The 19,732-nt window shown below is 38.0% G+C and overlaps 1 protein-coding gene across 3 annotated transcripts in view; it reads right to left on the bottom strand.

Annotated features, from left to right (window-relative positions):
• The window catches only part of RARS2 (arginyl-tRNA synthetase 2, mitochondrial), a 61,974-nt gene that overhangs the window by 4,246 nt on the left and 37,996 nt on the right, over positions 1–19,732 (bottom strand). For all 3 annotated transcript variants that reach the window (XM_082730614.1, XM_082730615.1, XM_082730613.1), the window contains 10 exons: positions 11,154–11,312; positions 9,902–10,008; positions 8,443–8,538; positions 4,975–5,035; positions 3,142–3,218; positions 2,542–2,666; positions 1,917–1,984; positions 1,725–1,834; positions 1,268–1,363; positions 67–141 (listed from right to left, as the gene is read on the bottom strand). In XM_082730614.1, coding sequence (XP_082586740.1) covers positions 67–141; positions 1,268–1,363; positions 1,725–1,834; positions 1,917–1,984; positions 2,542–2,666; positions 3,142–3,218; positions 4,975–5,035; positions 8,443–8,538; positions 9,902–10,008; positions 11,154–11,312 — 974 coding nt within the window. The remainder of the gene's footprint in view (positions 1–66; positions 142–1,267; positions 1,364–1,724; positions 1,835–1,916; positions 1,985–2,541; positions 2,667–3,141; positions 3,219–4,974; positions 5,036–8,442; positions 8,539–9,901; positions 10,009–11,153; positions 11,313–19,732) is intronic.

Raw genomic sequence — 19,732 nt, 5'->3', positions numbered from 1 at the left:
AAGGTCCTTTGTCAGATCAGGTCTCCCATGTCTTCAATACCTGAAAACAGCAAGGTTATGAAGTACCTTAGAGTTAGAAGATAACTGACAATGTGCCTGGGTTGAAGGTCCTGAGATGATCTATAAAGCACCTCATCGAACCTAAAAGAAACACAACAGGAGCAGTGAGCAAGGGAAGACTAAGACTACTAAGCTAAGATGTTAAGATCTTCAATATAAGGTTGACTGGACATCAGTAAGAGAAGGTATGGGGTGCCTGGGTGTCTCAGTTGGTTGAGCATCTGACTCTTGGTTTTGGCTCAGGTCATGATCTTCGGGTGGTGAGATTGTGCCCTGTATCAGGTTCTGTGCCCAGCATGGAGCCTGTTTAAGTTTCTCTCTCTCTCCCTCTGCCCCTATATGTGCTCTTGCTCTTTCTAAAAGAAGAGTAGAAGGTATATGATAAAAGACCTTGCGTGCATTTGAAGGTAAAGGCACATCTTTCCTACAAATTCCTTGATGCCAGGTACTTTCTAAATCATTTTGTTATCTCTTGGGCCTAGCCTAGATCAATGACTCAGGCTATTAAATTGAATGTATAAAGCTTACAGCCATGTTAGGAACATAATCTAGAAACTAGCAAAACAGGGTCTACCTTCAATGCCAAGAAAACCAGGTTGGCTTATTTTCTAACAAATCAGTCAAATATGAGAAAACGGACCCCTCTGATCCCAGGAGGGAGCCGCTGACCACTGTGTGGCAATCAGAGAAAAGTGCCTTGCTAACTACGCATATCCTTTCCAGAGATTAGTATCTCCTGACAATTCTAGCTTCACCAACAATGCTTGTAAGAGCTCAAAGGTGTGATCTCTTGCTCAGTGTCGGGGCACCAAGTAGGTATCTATTTGAGACTGTGAATGGAAACCATGAGGCAGATGAGGAACTCAACAGTTTCATGGAAGCTGCATGCAGGAAGAGGTTTTCCTTCACTTGTCCAAGAGGGGAAGGAGATGATCCTTCCCAAAACTAAAAGTTGATGCTTTTATCAGGTTTCCATTCTCATACCATGACCTAGAGGATGTCAGGCACCTGCAGTGATTCAGCAGTGATATTTTTAAGTCCCAACGACTGACCTTGATGGTGTCCTCCTCTGTCTTCCCTCAAAGGGCAAGTACTGGTGACAGGGGGGCAGGAGCTAGCTACCGGCTTGTTCACGTCAGTGGTCAGCAAACCATCAACAGTCATTTCACTAAGCAGGTGCAGACTCAGTAAGACTAGAAAATCATACCTGAGAAGATGCTGGAGAATGGAAACAGACTGTGGCTCTTGTAAACAAGCCGTGTTGAAATCATTTAGATAACCACATCCAAAAGTCTCTTCCAAACTGTTTTTAAAAGTTTAAAAACAACAAAGGATTAAACAAGTCATCCAAGGACACATAACTGCAAGTTTGTCACAATGCCTCAATTTTTCCTAACTCTGTTTCTCCTCCTGAAAATGGGAGCATATTCTCTGGCAGCGTTATTCTGAGTACTAAACAAGGCAACATACATAAAAGCACTTCTGACAGAGATGCTCAATAAGTATTTTAAAAACCAAACCTAACAGGTGGTCCACTATACTGCTAACTAGTTTTGGATGTGAGATATTGGAGAAGCCCAGCAAACAGGACCTTGAATCTTCGGAGCACACCAGCCCAGCCCCACCCTGGCAAGGCTCAGCATTTCCCAGCAGATGCCCTTCACCTGTGGAGGCGGGCATGCGTGTATTGCAGGAAGACGCCTGTGTCCCCACGACTTTGGAAAACACGATCCCAGCTGAACTGATAGTCAGATAAGAGTAAACCTCTGAAGTCCTAGAATGACAAGAATACATTTTTAGCGCTGGGGTTTGTTCTAGCAAACAAAAGGGTCTCACAGGAGGCAATCCTAACAAACCTGAATAATGAGTGCGGCGAGTCCAACCCTCTCTGCAGTCTCCTGTGGGTTCTCCAGTTCTCTGGTAGCTGGAACAGACAGAGGCAGCTATCTTTAACTTATACAGAACTGCAGAAAATCAGGGATTCTGATAAAATCTGCCAAAAATGTATGCTGCCAGTAAGAACAAACAGCTTCATGGTAGGCAATTTACTTTCCTAATTTAGGCTAATTTACCTTGGATAAAGGTAAGAAACACAAATTCACATTTCTCATAAATACCCCTTATGAGACATTAGATAAAGCTGGTACTTACTTTTCCAAGGTTAAACAAAGCCATGAGAACTTGTGACCTGTTTCCTATTACCTAACATGGGAATTTCACATAACCACCCCAAGAGTGGAATGACAAGGCTGAAGCTGCCCAGGAAAAGAGGCCTAGGGTCCTATCAATTCAGATTATCGAACTGAATGACAAGTGGTAAGTCTAAAACCTCTGGCACCTCAAATTAGTGAAAGCTATTTTTGACAAGGTTAGGGAAAGTGAAGAGAGGGATGATGGTCAAAATAAACTGCATGGCATCAAAGTTCCACAAAACATCCAAGGGGCGTGTAAATTATGACCGCAACAATAAAGTAAATTCACTCTTAATAGAAGCCATGTTCTGTAGCATCCTCGATCGAATCTCATTTAGAACATCTTCCAGAAAAGTAACATTTCCTCTTCGAGTCTTCATTCCCTGCACCACTCCAAAGGGCACGTGCTGGCACCTGACATTGAAGAGAAAAGAACAGATGATCCAAGTGTATAATTACACACTTTCAGAGAGCAGTCCAAACTTCAATTCTCATACAAGGACTTCTCAAAATTAATAAATAGGATGCAATTTATCATATGCCACAAAAGATGTTAAACATACAGCTTTATTTATAGAGATAATCACTAAGAGGTGATTAAATTACTAGTTGTCTTGGTGGATAAAAAAGAGGGATTAAAAATTTTGGAAATCAAGCCACTGAGAATAGATGTCTAATAAAGATATTTATTAAATGTTTATAAGTTAGAAATGAATATAACCAGGACATAATTAATGTAAAAAACAAATCTGCTTCTACACTAATACCCTGAAATAAAGAAGTGAAATCTGAGTGATGACCTTCAACAACCTGATATATTTTGGGACTTGGCTGACCTACAAATCCTTAACGATCGTGAGCAGACAGTTACAAACCATGCGGACATTACCTTTCTGCCCAGTCATATCCCATGATCTGCAGCATCTGGAACACTTGCTGAAAATGCTTTTTTTGCCCTTTATCTGTCTTGGGGAAAAAAAAAATTTAAGTGATAAGTTAACCTACAAAAAATAGGTGGGGAATAAATAAAAATATTTGAGTTTTGACACACTAGAGTCATTATCCACTGATGTATTTTAAGTAAGTACACAAAGAAGATGCCAGCAGCAGAGGGTCTAAGCTGAGTGCTCTACCTGAGAAGAAAGTAAGATCTGTAGCACTTCACTGAATTAGGAGGAAAGATGAACTTTAATCTCGTGAGTATTGTATTTAAATTATTTCTCCTTCAGCTATCATGACCTTTATCCCCCAGAAGGATGAAGTTCAGCTCTAATAAGTTATTTAATGGCAACTTTTTTTCTTAAGGGAAAGGGAGGTGGCACCTAGAGAGGAAGGAAAGGGAAGAGACCACAGAGTAACCCGCAGCAATAAAAGAACAAACTACTGGTGCACACAACAGCCTGGGTGGGTCTCAAGGCATTCACTATGCTGAGTGAGAAGAGGCAATCTCAAGATTACCTACTGTGATTCTATTTATGTAACATTTTCATAGTGTCAACACTGTAGTGATGGAGAATAGAGCAATGGTTGCTAGGGGTTACGGCAGGGGGTAAAGGGCAATTATTAAGTGGTTGCCAAGAGGGAGCTTTTTTTTTTTTTTTTAAAGATTTTATTTATTTATTTGACAGAGAGAGATCACAAGTAGGTAGAGAGGCAGGCAGAGAGAGAGAGGGAAGCAGGCTCCCCGCCAAGCAGAGAGCCCGATATGGAACTCGATCCCAGGACCCTGAGATCACGACCCGAGCTGAAGGCAGCGGCTTAACCCACTGAGCCACCCAGGCACCCCAAGAGGGAGCTTATTTCATGATGGAACAGTTGACATACTTTCACAACCCCCAACCCCAACATATTAGGCCAACACACAAGCACATGTAAAAATTGGTGGAATTTCTTCTTTTTAAAGATTTTATTTATTTTAGAGTTGGGGAGAGAGAGTGTGAGCAAGTGGGGTGAGGGGCAAAGGGAAAAAGAGTGGGAAGGAAGCAGCACAGCCTGATGTGGGACTCAATCTCAGGACCCTGAGACACGACCTGAGCCAAAATCAAGAGTCAGATGCTTAATTGACTGAGTCACCCAGGTGCCCCCAAACTGGTGGAATTTAACTAAGGTCTTTACCAATGTCAGTTTCCTGGTAAAGACAAAGTACTATGGTTTTGGAAGATACTATCTTTGGAGAAGGCTGGGTGAAGGGTCCACGGAAACTCTGTACTATTCTAAAACTCATGAGACTTAAATATTTAAAATAAAAAGTTGGGGCACCTGGGTGGCTCAGTCCTTACGTGTATGCCTTTGGCTCAGGTCATGATCCTGGAGTCCTGGGATTGAGCTGTGATTGAGGCTCCCTGCTCAGGTGAAGCCTGCTTCTCCCTCTCCCACTACCCCTGCTTGTGTCCCTCTTTCGCTATGTCTGTCAAATAAATAAATAAAATCTTTAAAAAATAAAGTTACTTTTTAAAAAGTACATTATGCTAACCTGTACATATTCATCTCATATAACCATTTTCCTGATTTGGGTAATTTTTTTTTTAATCATGAAGCAATGTGAATGTTTTCATTTTTGTTTTTAACATAGTGGTTTCCTTAAATAAACTTAACACTGAATTCCTTTTATATTTTGACAAACTTATTTTCCAAAGTTTTTCAACATGGTATATAATTTCCATCTTTGCAGTTTTCATGAGGTAGAGATCATAATCTTTTGTTTTTTATTGTGATTACTTACCACATAAATCATTGCATCAAAATTGTACTTGTCCATTCGATCTATAGCAGCAGCAAGATCTCTGAAAAAAAAAAAGGCCATAGATTAAGAGTTACTAAGCAGATCTGGGTAAAAATTTGCTTTACCTATTTAATATCAATGAGGCTTTTCTAATTAAGAAGTCCTACTATCCCATGCCTAAGGTGTATGACCCATGAATACATAATCCCAATACCATACTTTGATATAAAGTAATAGTAAAAATAGCTTGGGGAAAAGCAATAATAATAAAAGTACTGTGGAAAGATTAAAAAATAAATGAATAAATACAAGCTCTGGGAGTGGTAGTACTAACTAAAATAACTCCAGGCAAAAGTATCTGTAGGTAAATGCTTAATGATTTGTTAATTAAGCCTCTACTAGAAAGAATTACCTAAATGTCACTTTTCTGCAGTACACTTTTTAAAAAAAATTCTATTTATTTATTCATGAGAAACAGAGAGAGATAGAGAGAGAGACAGAGAGAGGCAGAGCCAGAGGGAGAAGCAGTCTCCCCAAGGAGCAGAGAGCCCGATGCAGGGCTTGATCCCAGGACCCTAGGATCATGACCTGAGCTGAAGGCAGATGCTTAACCATCTGAGCCACCTAGGCGCCCTGCAGCAAAACTTTTTTTTTTTTAAGAAAAAATTATTTTTAAGGTTTTATTTATTCATTTAACAGAGAGGGAGAGTACAAGCAGGGAGAGCAGCAGGCAGAGTGGGAAGGAGAAGCAAGCTCTCTCCTAAGCCAGGAGCCAGATGTGGGACTCGATTCCAGGACCCTAGGATCACAACCTGAGCCGAAGGCAGCCACTCAACAAACTGAACCACCCAGGCGTCCCTGCAGTACACTTTATTAAAGAACATATTCAAGGGACGCCTGGGTGGTTCACTCGTTAAGTGTCTGCCTTCGGCTCAGGTCATGATCCTAGCCAGGGTCCTGAGATCATCTCTGCTCTGCTGGAAGCCTGCTCGGTCTCTCCCACTCCCCCTGCCTCTCTATGTCAAATTAAGAAATAAAATCTTTTTAAAAAAGAACATATTCAGAACACAAATAATGTGGCACCTACACTGCTATCTTTTAGCTACTCTTCTATTAATACTATCAAGGACTTTCAAGGTCTCCAATCAGTCATAAGCAATAACTTCTAAAGCAATGCGGAAGACCATAAAGTCCTTTGACAAAAACTCAATCTAAGTATGAAAGACTCAGTTTGCATCTAGTATGAAATAATGAAAAAATAAGCCATAAACTATGAAATTCCAAGTTGATTATGAGAATACTAAAATTTAAAATGAAAACTACTTTTGGTTAACAATATAACATTGGGAAGACTTAAAAAAAAGTTCTCATATCTTTTGAAATGTTGGGGATCATCAAAATGTCTTTAGTTCTCACCTTGTAATCCTGATATAACATAGAGCAATGCCTTAGCAACAGAGACAAAAACTGGCTGTTGAGGAACAACAAAATCTTACCTTTTTTTTTTTTAAAGATTTATTTATTTTGAGAGAGAGCGCACGTGCAAGCAGCACGTGGGTGGGCAGAAGGACTGGGAGTGTGTCTCTTGAGCAGACTCCGCACTGACTGCAGAGCCAGTTCAGGACTCAGTCTCACAACCCTGAGATCACAACCTGAGCCAAAACCAAGAGTCAAATGCTTAACTGACTGTGCTCCCCAGGCACCCCCAAATCTTATTCTTTTTACATATAAAGCACATACATGCATGCAATACCACAGATATATAGGGTATCTGTAATAAAATTTCATGAGGTGGGGAAGTAGGAAAATTGGCTAAAACAGCTCCTGAGAGCAGGGCTATAATGGAAAAAAGGAAAAAAAGGTTGTGAAACACCAGTATATATTATCTCCCAGATGAAATCACAAATATATACCCCTACTGGATTTTTGGTTTGAGCCAAGGAAAAAACAAGGAGAAGCCTTTTTGATCCAATGAAATAAAAAAAAGAGAATACATGAAAAAGCTTTAAGCTGAGTCTGTAGAACCTGAATTTTAAAGCAGGAAGGAATGCCAGGTCATTTCGTTCACACCTCTTATTAAAAAGTAGGAACCCATGGCTCAGGGAGGGTAAGTGGTAGTTGTGATCTTAGAACAAAACTCCAGATCTCCAGACTCATCCCGAGCTCTTGTCAATATTCTCCCGCACTTCTTTCTGTTCTAACAAACTCCTTTAATTCACATCCACATATATAGCTGCATTCTATAAGAAACCCACTGGCAAGCACAGAAACTCAAGTTAGAGGTGAAAAATCAAACATTTCAACAAGTGGCAAAAAACACAATTATTTGCCCAAAGAGAAAAGACCGTATAGGTATTAAGATAAATACACAGAAAAATCTAGACCTAATGAAGGCTAGCCCCCAAAAGATAACTAAATCAGGACAGCTATAATCATTATGACACGGAGTGTCTCATCTGAGTGGAAACATTTCTTAAAGCCACTGCTCAAGGATTTCTTTAGGTAATCTGTCCAGCAATAAGTGGTTGGCACAAAATATTATTCTACTATTACTTTTTAATCTACAAAAAGAAATGTACTTCTTACATATACACGTTCTTCTTACTTCCTAACTCCCAACTGTATGGAACTGATAAAGGGAAATGTAAAAAAGTAACAGAAAGTAAGGGATCAGTTTTCTAAGGCAATCAGAGAGTTGTATAAAGCTGTCTAGAACAAATGACAGTAGTTAATAAGAGCAGTAGATATCATTTCTTTAACTATGCTGTGAAAGCAGGTTTATGATCCAGTATAAAACTCTAGCCTGGAAGACACCACAGCCTTCTGCCAGCAGAGCCTGAGTATGGCCGTGCTGGCTTGTGTGCCTTTTTTGTGGTCCTATCTTCTTCCTATTGGCTTTGTCCCAGATATAAGTGTCCTTGATAAATCCAATCTTATTGATTAACAGAGACTGTTCCTTTCCACAGGGATCAGTCATCGAGAAAGAAGAAGAAGAAACAAAGGCAACATGGCCTACTTCTCCCTTGGCCTGTTTTACCACTGTCAGAATGAGGACTAATATTTAAGATGGCCTGGAGAGAGTGAGGACACCACTGAGCCACTATGACCACCTTCTAGTATACATGTCCTGCCAATGTGCAACTAGAAAATATTTATAGTTAATTATGAGGTACCTCAGTTTTACAGTTTGTAGAACAATGTATTCAACTGTGGAAATCCTATGATGTCTAACTAATTGTAAGTAGTTTCTTCAGTCACTTTCCTGATGGTATCAAAACTTTCCAGGAACTACAACTGGCAATAAATAGAAATCCAGTAAATATATTTTGAAGTGATGATAGCAAGAGATTTAGAAACTAGGATTTAATAACAACTTTGAGGATAAAATGATTATTTTAGCACTGATGCTACAATAAAGAACATGAAGTCATATGCATTCTGATGTTGAACTCCACGTTAGATACAAACCTGGTTGCGTAGAGAGAAGTCCCATCACTCCGCATTACAGTACAGATTGAGGAGGGGTCACCATTCCCAGAAAGATCCACTATAGCTGTTCCTTGTCTAAAAATATGAAAACGTAACTCTGAAGAAATAATAAATTAAGACCTTTGAAAGTACAGTATCTATAACATTATCTTTGGCAAACCAGAAGCTACTTTTTATAACTTACGTAACAACAAGCAGTATAACCAACAATGAAGAAAAACAAGAAGGAATCTAACCATAAGTCTATTAGGATTGGGTAGGTACGATGTAGTTAATTTTTGGTTATCTTATCTTTCTAAACTCTATAGTTCTGGGTAGGGCACTTAGGTAAGTCTTTAACATCCCCAGTTGAAAAATGAGATTTCAACCGCAGTTTAACCACGAAACATATTCTTCTAATTCAAATTACAGGGTTTAAATATTGGGTTAATTTTTAACATGCCAAAAAATACTTGCATAATAAGCCACGGAATTTTGTTACTGTCATCTCTGTCTTATCAAAAATTAGAATCTGTATATGGCAATCTAAGAATCTGCCTTAACAGACATTACCCAGGGTGTTATGAACCACATCATCCATTACTTCCTCATAAAGATGATGAGACAAAGTATTCTTTGGTACTATGAAAAACTGGCACTTCTAAGCAACTGGTTTGCTTCTATATTACAGATGCCTGGGCTCCTATGACTAGTACTATTTCTTTGTGTTTGGCTGACAGGAAGCTCAAAGTTAAATTAGAAATTTCCTTCAGTAAGGAAACAGCATCCCAATATGTGTTATATGACATGCCATTATCATTCCTGATTCCCTATTAGTTTTTCTGCCCCTGCTTCCTGATTTCCTCATTTTACTCTCTCAAAAGTTTGTGTTCGGGACGCCTCGGTGGCTCAGTGGGTTAAAGCCTCTGCCTTCAGCTCAGGTCATGATCTCAGGGTCCTGGAATCGAGCCCCACATCGGGCTCTCTGCTCAGCGGGGAGCCTGCTACCTCCTCTCTCTGCCTGCCTCTCTGCCTACTTGTAATCTCTGTCAAATAAATAAATAAAATATTAAAAAAAAAAAGTTTGTGTTCTACCTATTTAGATAAGGTGCCTTAAATCCATTCTGAACACAGTATGTTTTTTTTTTTTTTTTTTTAAAAACGCAGGGTTGAGTAAGTTCCTTTTTCCAGTTATATCATGATCACCTTGTGTGACAGTAGGCCAGTTGCTTGTACTTTCTGTGCTTCAGTTTCTGCACATGTGAAGAGCAGGTAACAGCTTTTCTTCCAGCCTACCAGGATTTTGTCATGGCAGCAGCAGACTATATGTAGAAAAGTACTTTGAACAGCAAAAAGCACTATAAAAAAATGCCAGGAAGGCTGCATGCCACATTCTATTGTCCTGAAAGACTATAACAATACCAATTTTTTTCAAAGAATAATAGTAACCCAACCATACACTGTTTTCTGTAGGAGTCCTTTACTGTCCAGCAACTTCAAGACTTCTTGAGATTTTTCACGATAAAACGATTCTCCAGAGTATTCATCAAAGTGTACTCCTAGACGCTAAAAGGGTTCAGAAACAAAAGGAAGTTACTTAAATGTCCTATTACCTTGCCCTCAGATAAAATGGGCTACTCTACAGTCTGTTACACAGATGGGGAAAATAAGAAATTAGATCAAGATCAGGTCACTCTCCTCCATCAAACCTTCTAATAACTCCTCCTACATCAGTCAAGTCCTCACAACAGTAATGGGCTATCTGATATGGCAGCTGTGAGGCCCATGTGGGTATTCAAATTAAATAAAACTGAAAATTTAGTCTCTTAATAACACTACTCACGCCCGACAGCCACCCAAGGCCAGTGGCGTGCTGGACAGCACATCACAGAACATCTCCATCGCAGCAAGAAGCTAGATGGACAGCCCTGGAGAATGTCTCACACCATGCCCCACACTACAACCTCTTCAAGCTCCTCTCCTTCTGCTCTTTACCCTGCTTCCTTACTCCAGCCATATGGAGTATTGTATTAAAGAATACAATTCTTTTCATTCCACCCAGACAGCGTACTCTGCCTCCCCTTCCCTGCTTCATTTTTCTCCATAGCATCATTCCCACCTAACAGACTGAGTATGTTGCTGAATTCCCATTGTCTTTAATTTGGTTAATTTGCTGTCTCCATGCTGGACCGTAAAGTCCATGGCAGAAAGACTTGTATTTTTTCTATTCGCTGTTTATTTTTCCCACCCCCTAAAATGTTTATTAAATGCATCACATACAACCCTAAGAAAGTGAAAGGGGAAAAAAAAAACGATTAAGAAAAAGTGAGGGAATGAACAGAAGAGAGAAAAGAGAAGCCAGACTGAAACAAATACCAGAAGCCACCTGGTGTTTGCCTGTGAAGGTCACAGGATTTTTTTTTTTTTTTTTTTTTTGAGGTTCTAAATTCCAGCCCAAAGAACAGTATTTGAATCCCAATTTGCAACTGAATGACAAATCTAGTTTTAAAACACAAGCTTTAGAAGTAAGTTCATACAGCACCCAGCTGGCTCAGGCAGTAGAGCAGATGGCTCTTGATCTTAGGGTCCTGAGTTCAAGCCCCATGTTGGCTGTGGAGCTTATTTCAAAAAAAAAGGAAGCAACTTCACTACTCGATAGTACCATCAAGAGCTGCACCCCATCACAGGAGAGCAGGAGAGCAGGGAGGCACCTTGTAAATCCGCACGTATTCTTCTACGCTGAGGTCCCGAAATTTCTGCCACAGCGCAAGTGCTTGCGTGTCACCGAGTTCTAATCGCTGGAAGAACTCATGTGCAGATTTTGCAATATTTTTATCATCTGCTGCCTCTTTATTAACTTGTACATAAACCTAAAAGCACAACAGTACATTAAATGAAGTACATTAGTCACTGTTACCTTCAATGGAAAAAAATAAAACACAGTCCTGAGAATTTTCATTTAAAGGTGGTGGGGGGGGTGGGAGGTCGGGGTACCAGGTGGTGGGTATTAGAGAGGGCACGGATTGCATGGAGCACTAGGTGTGGTGCAAAAATAATGATACTGTTATGCTGAGAATAAATAAATGAAAAAAGAAACCTGCAAAAAAACTAGAAAAAAAGTTAATATAAAATGTTTAAGCCCTTTATGAAGGAAGTTGTAAGACTTCCTTCAAGACATGAAAGACCTGAAAACAGGAGAGAAAGAATCCATTTCTGGATAAGGGCACGGATTGCATGGAGCACTGGGCGTGGTGCAAAAAATAACGAATACTGTTATGCTGAAAATAGAAAATAAATTAAAAAAGAAGAAGAAAAAAAAAATAAAGGTTAGCCAACTGCCCTCATCAGATTGTAACCTTTCTTTATTCTTTTGCCATGGTCCTTTACTGAACCCTACAGACCCCTTCTCAAAATGTTCCTAAATGCATAAAGTAAAATATATATGCTTATAAAGGAAATAATACACTGAAATAGTTATCTCGTTATTATTTTTTTTAAATTGTGATGAAGTAATGGAAGAAAATGCTAATACATGATCAAAGTTAGGGAAAATAAAATGCATAATTTTTTTCTTCCAAGTTCACAGATGCCTGGGTTAGATTAAGTTAGCATTTCTTCTTTTTTTAACAAAAAGTCAAATTATTATTGCTGCAACTTCTCTGAGAAAAGGTCAAAGAAAGCAGAATGGTTCAATCTGGCTAACACAAGGCCAAAGATTGATCCAGCAGTTGTTTTAAGAAAGATTTTTAGAACTGTTCCCTAAATCTGCAAGAATAATAAAATAGGTGATCTAGTCAGACCTTTGGATAGTTGGCTTGCTTACACTCCCACCTGGGCTCCTGAGAGCTGTGTGGACCACTTACTTCTGGAGTATTTTTGCATAATCTGTCTTGGCTGGTTTAGTTCTGCCCCCACGCAATGACAGGAATGGAGTTGGACTGCTTATTAAGGGCTCTTCCAATTCTATGATTCTGGGTTCACAATTTAAAGTATTCCAGTCTCCAAAATGCAAGTTTATAAATGATAATGAAACATCAACTTTGCACCTCAAGTAGGACTGAAGTTATACAACATACAGACTATAAAGATTTTACTTCTGGTGGCGCCTGGATGGCTCAGTTGGTTACGGATCCAACTCTTAATTTCGGCTCAGGTGGTGGTCTCAGGGTTGTCAGATGGAGCCCTGAATCAGGCTCTGCGCTAGGTATGGAGCCTGCTTAAGACTGTCTCTCCCCCTCCCTTCCCCTTTCTCTCCCCATCTCAAAAAAAAAAAAAAAAAATTTTACTTACAGGATAAAACATGAATGACAAATTTACTCTCCTTATATTTTTTTCCAGAAAGCTATTAAAGTAGCACAAAAGTAATAAAAATTGGCAAATAAATTACCAAAGAAACATGAGGCATCTAAACTATTACAGTAATATCAAAATATCAATGGCAGATAAAATGATTTTATTGCTGGAGAGAACAATGGGACAACTGTAAGTGGTTTATACCCACAAGATACTAACAACAAAAAAACAGGAGATTAAACATTTATGTCAAGGTCAAATGCCTTACTTTTCATTAGATGGCTTGTGTTAACTACTGGAATGGCAGAGATGAATAAACAGTCTCTCCAAAAGTTAAAACTACCTCATTTTTTTTCCTCTTTAAAGCACCTTGTGCAGAAAGAGTTAATATATAGCAGACCTGAGACTGCTATCCTTAAAATGTCCTGTTCGCAAGGTTAGCCATTGGCTGGCATCTGGGAACTTGGATTTGGGAAATGTCCCACCGGGCAGGTCACTGTGCTTAAACTATGAAAACAATACAGTTTATGCTAAACACTTTCTTTGCTTCTGGGAATTTGGCATTTTAGAACATGCTAAGCAGAGGGTGCGTACATGATCAAACTCCAACAGAAACTTGGGGCACGGAGCATCTGATAAGCTTCCCTGGCAGACAACATTTCATGCATATTGTTGCAGTCTGTTACAGGAGGACCTGCATGTATCCTATGTGACTCCACTACAAAAAGACTCAGATGCTTGGACCTGGTTTCCAACAGACTTCACCACATGTGCCTTTCCCTTTACTGATGTTGCTTTGCAACCTTTTGCTGTAATAAATCATAGCTGTGAGTATAACTATATGTAGAGTCCTGTGAGTCCTCTTAATGAGTTACCAAACTTGGTGGTGGTCTTAGGAGACCAGACACACATATCATAGGAAATTAATTTCCATGTGCTCCCATGAAATAAGTCCAGAATAAGAACAGAAGATGATTTTGGCAAGGTGTGGAAAAACAGAGTCACTGTAAGACAGTGAACTGCAAAACTCTTGACTTTTGAATGACCTATCTACCTAGTGACACTGGTTCAACAGTTCAGCCTACAGGAACAAAGGCATACATAGGTCTCTATGATTTGTGGTTCAAAATCTCTCTCACACACCCACCCACCCACCACACACCTATGTCCATACACCATTTAAAAGCAAACATATATAAAATATCCTTATTTTCAGAAATGGCTTTTTTTCTTTTAAATCTAGGACTCTACACTTATAGCCAACATTTAAAAATCGAATATGCATGTGAACTACTGATAAGAGTATTTTTAGAAAAAAATTTTACCAGAGACTCTTCCCTTTCTTAAAACTTAAAATAGAAATCATTAAAACAAAATAAACAAAACCAAACCCTTACTTATACTTGAGGAATCTTGGCATTTCAGCAATTTGCAGTTATAAACCAAACATTACTGAAAATCAACTGACACTATCAAGCAGAACAATAGAAGAGCCTTAATTAGCACTTAACAAGCTGCCTGTAAATGCACAATATAAAACTGTAATTATTAACATTCATCACCATTTTAGAAAGAAAATGCATTTTCCTTCACAAGATAAATTTAATACTACATATTTCTGAAATTACAGACAGTTTTAAATTTAGTTACCACAAGCTTTTCAGGCTTAGAATGTATGCATTAAAAAAAATGTATGTATTTTCATGATAGCTTCCTTTTGAGGCTAGGTCTAGACACAAAAGGAATAAAAAGGAAATTTCAAATTTGGATCTAATAATAAGAATGTGGCTTAGGCAAAATGTTCTTGAGGATGGAAATAATATTTTAGTTACCAGAATGCAAAAATGAGTTCTATTTCCTTTACAGAATTAACTGTTTAAGACTAAAGAAATATTACCCTTTTCACTATTTCTAGATGCTGGTATTCCCAAAAAGCACATGACATTTTATTTCTAATTTAACTGATTAAGATAACTATAGTCAGTTCTTGAGAAAATCTGTCCATATGTAAAGATATAAGTGAAAAAAATAAAATAGTATATAATATCCTTTAATCTCTTAAATTTGATTCCAGAATACCATTATCAACACAGTTTATTCCTTGGTACAGGGCTCTAACCCTAACCCTGATTATTTTTGTTTAAAACAAAAAATAACTGCTAAGAATGGTTAGCATTAATTAGACTCTAAACAGGTCTAAAGACACTGTTAACTGTGTATTTGTCCTCTACCTTAAAATGCATTTAATTTCTATCTCATTTTTTAGGAAAAAAAAATTCATGATTATAATTAAAACAAGCTCATTGTTAGTTTAATGCTGCTTCTTGATGAGAAATTTCTTATAGAACTGTGTTAAAATAAATATTAAAGAAATTCAAACAAATAATAGTTATAATTTAAAAGATCAATATATCAGTTAATAATAAAATCAAAACTTGCTAGATTTAAAAAAATAACTTGAAGTGATTATCAAGTTTCTCCTTGTATGTTATTAGTATGTCTCCTTAGTATATCATTACCAGTATATAATTAGCATTTTACTACCTATTCATCTTCTTTCAATATTTGGAATGTCCTATTTTTAAGACAACATGTCAAGGTCAAATGCCTTACTTTTCATTAGATGGCTTGTGTTAACTACTGGAATGGCAGAGATGAATAAACAGTCTCTCCAAAAGTTAAAACTACCTCATTTTATGATAAGATATCATAAAATCCAAGATATCTTATCATGGTATCTTATCCCTTTATCTTATGCCTTGATATCTTATCCCTTTATTCAAGGGTGATAACGATATCTTATCCCTTTATTCAAGGGTGATAACGATTAACTTCTTATGTTTATTAGGTAATAGTACACAGTATTACACATTTCTCATGCTGAAAGAAAAAAAAAAGGTTTTTGCACATTTCAACGAGATGTGATAATTTCTGAGCTATTAACATGTACTCTGGCCTTGCTCAGTATTCCCATCCTTGTTCTAACACTCTCAGAGGACAAAGGACACTGTAGTAACCCTTAGAAGGGTAGGGTTTAGGGATAAAGGCTAGTAGCTTTGGGGAAGATGGTCAAGAGCAATGGTAGAGCAGAAATGCTGCCAGGAAAGAGGAAAGGAGAATTGCCTAGATTGACGAGGGGATGGGAAAACATCCCCAGGGGAAGGGAAAAAAAAAAAAAAAAGCTGTTGCCCTCTGAGGGAAATGGTTTGCAGTACCCCCACACAGGGAGGCTGATCTCTAGGCCTATGGAACTGGGCCACAGCTAGGATCTCCCAGGTGAAGCTGGTCATATAAGCAGAGCTGTGTGTCTCCAGATCATTAGATAGCCTTGGATACTGGGTATATCAGTCAAGACCACTGTGAACTGAAGACAAGGAAAGGCCTCCATGCCCATCCTGAGATGCACATTAGAGTCTGGGGAACTCTATGATTTGGGAGATTGAGAAACACTCAACAAAGATTTAAGCTGACTCTTAAAACCACTGTCAAAGTGTGGCTGGGTTCAAATTTAATTAGGCTTATAATTTAGGAGCTATTTCTTTCATGTGTTATAATGAGTAAAATACACACCAAGGGTAACAGTCCCTTTCTCTGAAGAAAAGTAACGTGACCTGACCAATAAAGAACTCTTGAATTCAAGTCTATAAAAGTTTCTAATTGCATAAATAATCCCCTATGTCTAGAATTGATTTAGTCTTGAATTACTTTCTTAAGTTTGAGAAACTTTTTTTTTTTTTTGAGAATCTAAAGCTAGGTAAAATATGGTGTCTTGACGGACAGATACTATTCCACATTTAAAAAGGTGACAGCAATAATTATTATCACTCATGAATTTGGGGTTTTGATCTTGCCCTATTTTCTACTCATTTTTTTTTTGCTACTGATATGTAAGGGAAACTCAGGGTCAAACCTCTGATATACTGCTACCTAGTAATATATTAATATATTATCCTCTGAATTTCTATTTTTTTAAATTAAATGCCCATCACTATAATTATCTCAAATCATTTTAAAAAGGAAAAGGGTAAAATAATAAATACTTCCGGGGTCATCATGAACTTAAGAGAAAATTTATACTATTGTGTTAATATATCAGGTTACCTTTATGAATGCCAGTGATAGGATACAGTGCTAATGCATACTTACTGGCATAATATTTTCTCTATGAGAGGCTGCTCATATTTCAGAGTCATTTCTATGGTTATCAAAATCCATTATTAATAAGCAACATGCAATGAGTCAAGTCCTAAAAACTTCTGTAGAAAAAAAAAAAAAAAGACTGGATTATACCTTCTTAAAACAGTGTTAGATGTTACCAAGGTCCATTCAAGTATGTTTCTTTTTTTTCTTTTTCTTTTTTTTTTGAGAGAGAGAGAGACAGGCAGAGGGAGAATCTTTTTTTTCCCCCCCAAAGATTTTATTTATTTATTTGACAGGAGAGAAATCACAAGTAGGCAGAGGCAGGCAGAGAGAGTGGAAAGCAGAGTACCCGCTAAGCAGAGAGCCTGATGCCAGGCTTGATCTCAGAACCATGAGATCATGACCTGAGCTGAAAGCAGAGGCTTAACCCACGGAGACACCCAAGTACCCCCAGAGGAAGAATTTTAAGCAGGCGCCTGATATGGAGTTAGATCTCACAACTCTGAGATTACGATCTGAGCCAAAATCAAGAGTCAGATGCTTAACCAACTCAGCCACTCTGGTGCCCAGAGGTCCATTTAAGTAGTTTAAACCTAGAAGAAACCTAGAGAAATTATTCTGAAAAGTTATCATTAGAACGGGTAAAAAAGTAAATGATGACATCCCAATACTCAGGATTTGGATTTAATACTTGTTAACTTATTAACAAAAGAAATTACTTTTTGAAAGTGGAAAGGCTTTTTGATACATGTTCCAAAGCTTTTATGGTTTTTTGACCAATACTGTGAATTCTGAAGAGTAAATATATTACTTATTTAACTTATTAGCTAATTCAGGGAGGATAAACTATTCTAAAACCACTTTCTCCATTTCATGACAACAAATCTAAATAAAAGGTTTTACATGTTGATCAACCGAAGTCCCAAGTCCACACACAATACAGCCAGACAACATGGTGAAAAAAATGACTTTGGTACACAGAAAAACTGTAATGAAGCAAAGCAAAAAAATGGAATTCAGTAGAGAAATGATTATAGGTGTTAAATATTTTCATCATAGAAAGGAAATACTAAAATTATTCTGTAATTTCTATATACAAAAACTGAGAAACTGAACCAGGTGGATACTGATCATGGTGCCACTCAGAGGGAGGCAGGCCACAAACTGCCAGTTGATGGCCACGGCCAAATTCAAAACAGATACTCCGGAAGATTGAAACTGTGACAAGTAAACTATCAATTGTGCTCCTGGTACAGCAATTTGAGGATGGGAAAAAGGGAAATGTTATTTAAGTTATTACAACCAATGGAAATGAAGGGCCGCAAAGGCATTCTATAATGCCAGTGGAGGGCATGGCAATGCAGTGAGTACTTGGGAGCCAGACAGCCTGTACTAGAATCCTGGGTCGAGCCCTTGGGTTCTTCATCAGTACACTACGTAATGAAGTCAGGTTCTGAGGAATGTATTTGGGATCTTTTCTGGTTCCATACAAATTTTAGGATTATTTGTTCCAGTTCTGTGAAAAAAGCTGATAGTGTTTTGAGAGGGATTCCACTGAATATGTACATTGCTCTAGGTAGCACAGACATTTTCACAATATTTGTTCTTCCAATCCATGAACATGGAACGTTTTTCCATTTCTTTGTGTCTTCCTCAATTTCTTTCATGAGTGTTCTATGATTTTCTGAGTACAGATCCTTTGCCTCTTTGGTTAGGTTTATTCCTAGGTATCTTATGGTTTTGGGTGCAAATATAAATGAGATTGACTCCTTAATTTCTCTTTCTTCTGTCTTGTTATTGGTGTATAGAAATGCACTGATTTCTGCACACTGATTTTATATCCTGCCACTTTACTGAATTCCTGTATGAATTCTAGCAATTTTTAAGTGGAATCTTTTGGGTTTTCCACATAAAATATCACATCAGTGGCAAAGAGTGGGAGTTCAACATCTTTGCCGATTTGGATGCTTTTCTTCCTTTTGATGTCTGACCATTGAGGCTAGGACTTCCAGTACTATGTTGAACAGCTGTAGTGAGAGTGGACATCCCTGCCATGTTCCTGAACTTAGGGGAAAAACTCTGTTTTTCCCCATCTAGAATGATATTCATTGTAGGTTTTTCATAAATGGCTTTTATGATATTGAGGCATGTACTCTCTTTCCCTATACTGTGAAGAGTTTAAATAGAAGATAAAGGGACAAAAAGATCCATAAGATCAAATTCACTCAAAATTTAACCACAAAGCATAATCTATGGGGCTGACAATAAAATATGAGGAAAACATGGTCCTTCCTCTCAAAAAGCTTACAACTAATTACAATTTCACATGGGAAAAACCAGGGATCCAACCAAGGTACAGGTTTTCTTTTAGGAACAGGCTAAAATAATTTATTAATATATGCCTCAAGCTCAAAAAAAAAAAAATCCTCATTTACGCTACATGTTTTTGTTGAAGGTAATCTGCAATGACAATTATAGTTTTAAAATGAAAACTGGGTCTGCAAAAATTAGTACAAAGATAAAATAACCTGGTGGCTGCCACTTTAGGCTCTGCATCTTTTTTCCGTCCTCCAAAGGAAGGAGGAAGAGAGCCAGTTAGCACCTAATGGATTTCTCTTTTATTACAAACAGCAAGGTGGTTGTATTAGACTTGTTCTCTTTTGTTTATAAAGGTTGCTTCCCTATGAAGCTTCTAGGCAAAAGAAGACTTAATGAAAGCAATGCCACTGTTCCTTGAGGTTTCAGTTATTCACAGAAGTGCCTCTACCCTCATTCCTTCCTCGTGTGCATCCATCAATTAACAACCTCTATACAGTGATGCAATCTCCCGCTTTTTATGAGTCTCCAAACCCTGGAG

This window comes from Mustela nivalis (assembly GCF_964662115.1).
Source record: "Mustela nivalis genome assembly, chromosome: 5".
In the NCBI taxonomy this organism is placed as follows: domain Eukaryota; kingdom Metazoa; phylum Chordata; class Mammalia; order Carnivora; family Mustelidae; genus Mustela; species Mustela nivalis.
Note: the sequence above shows the minus strand (reverse complement) of the source record. Positions and strands in the feature narration are given on the sequence as shown.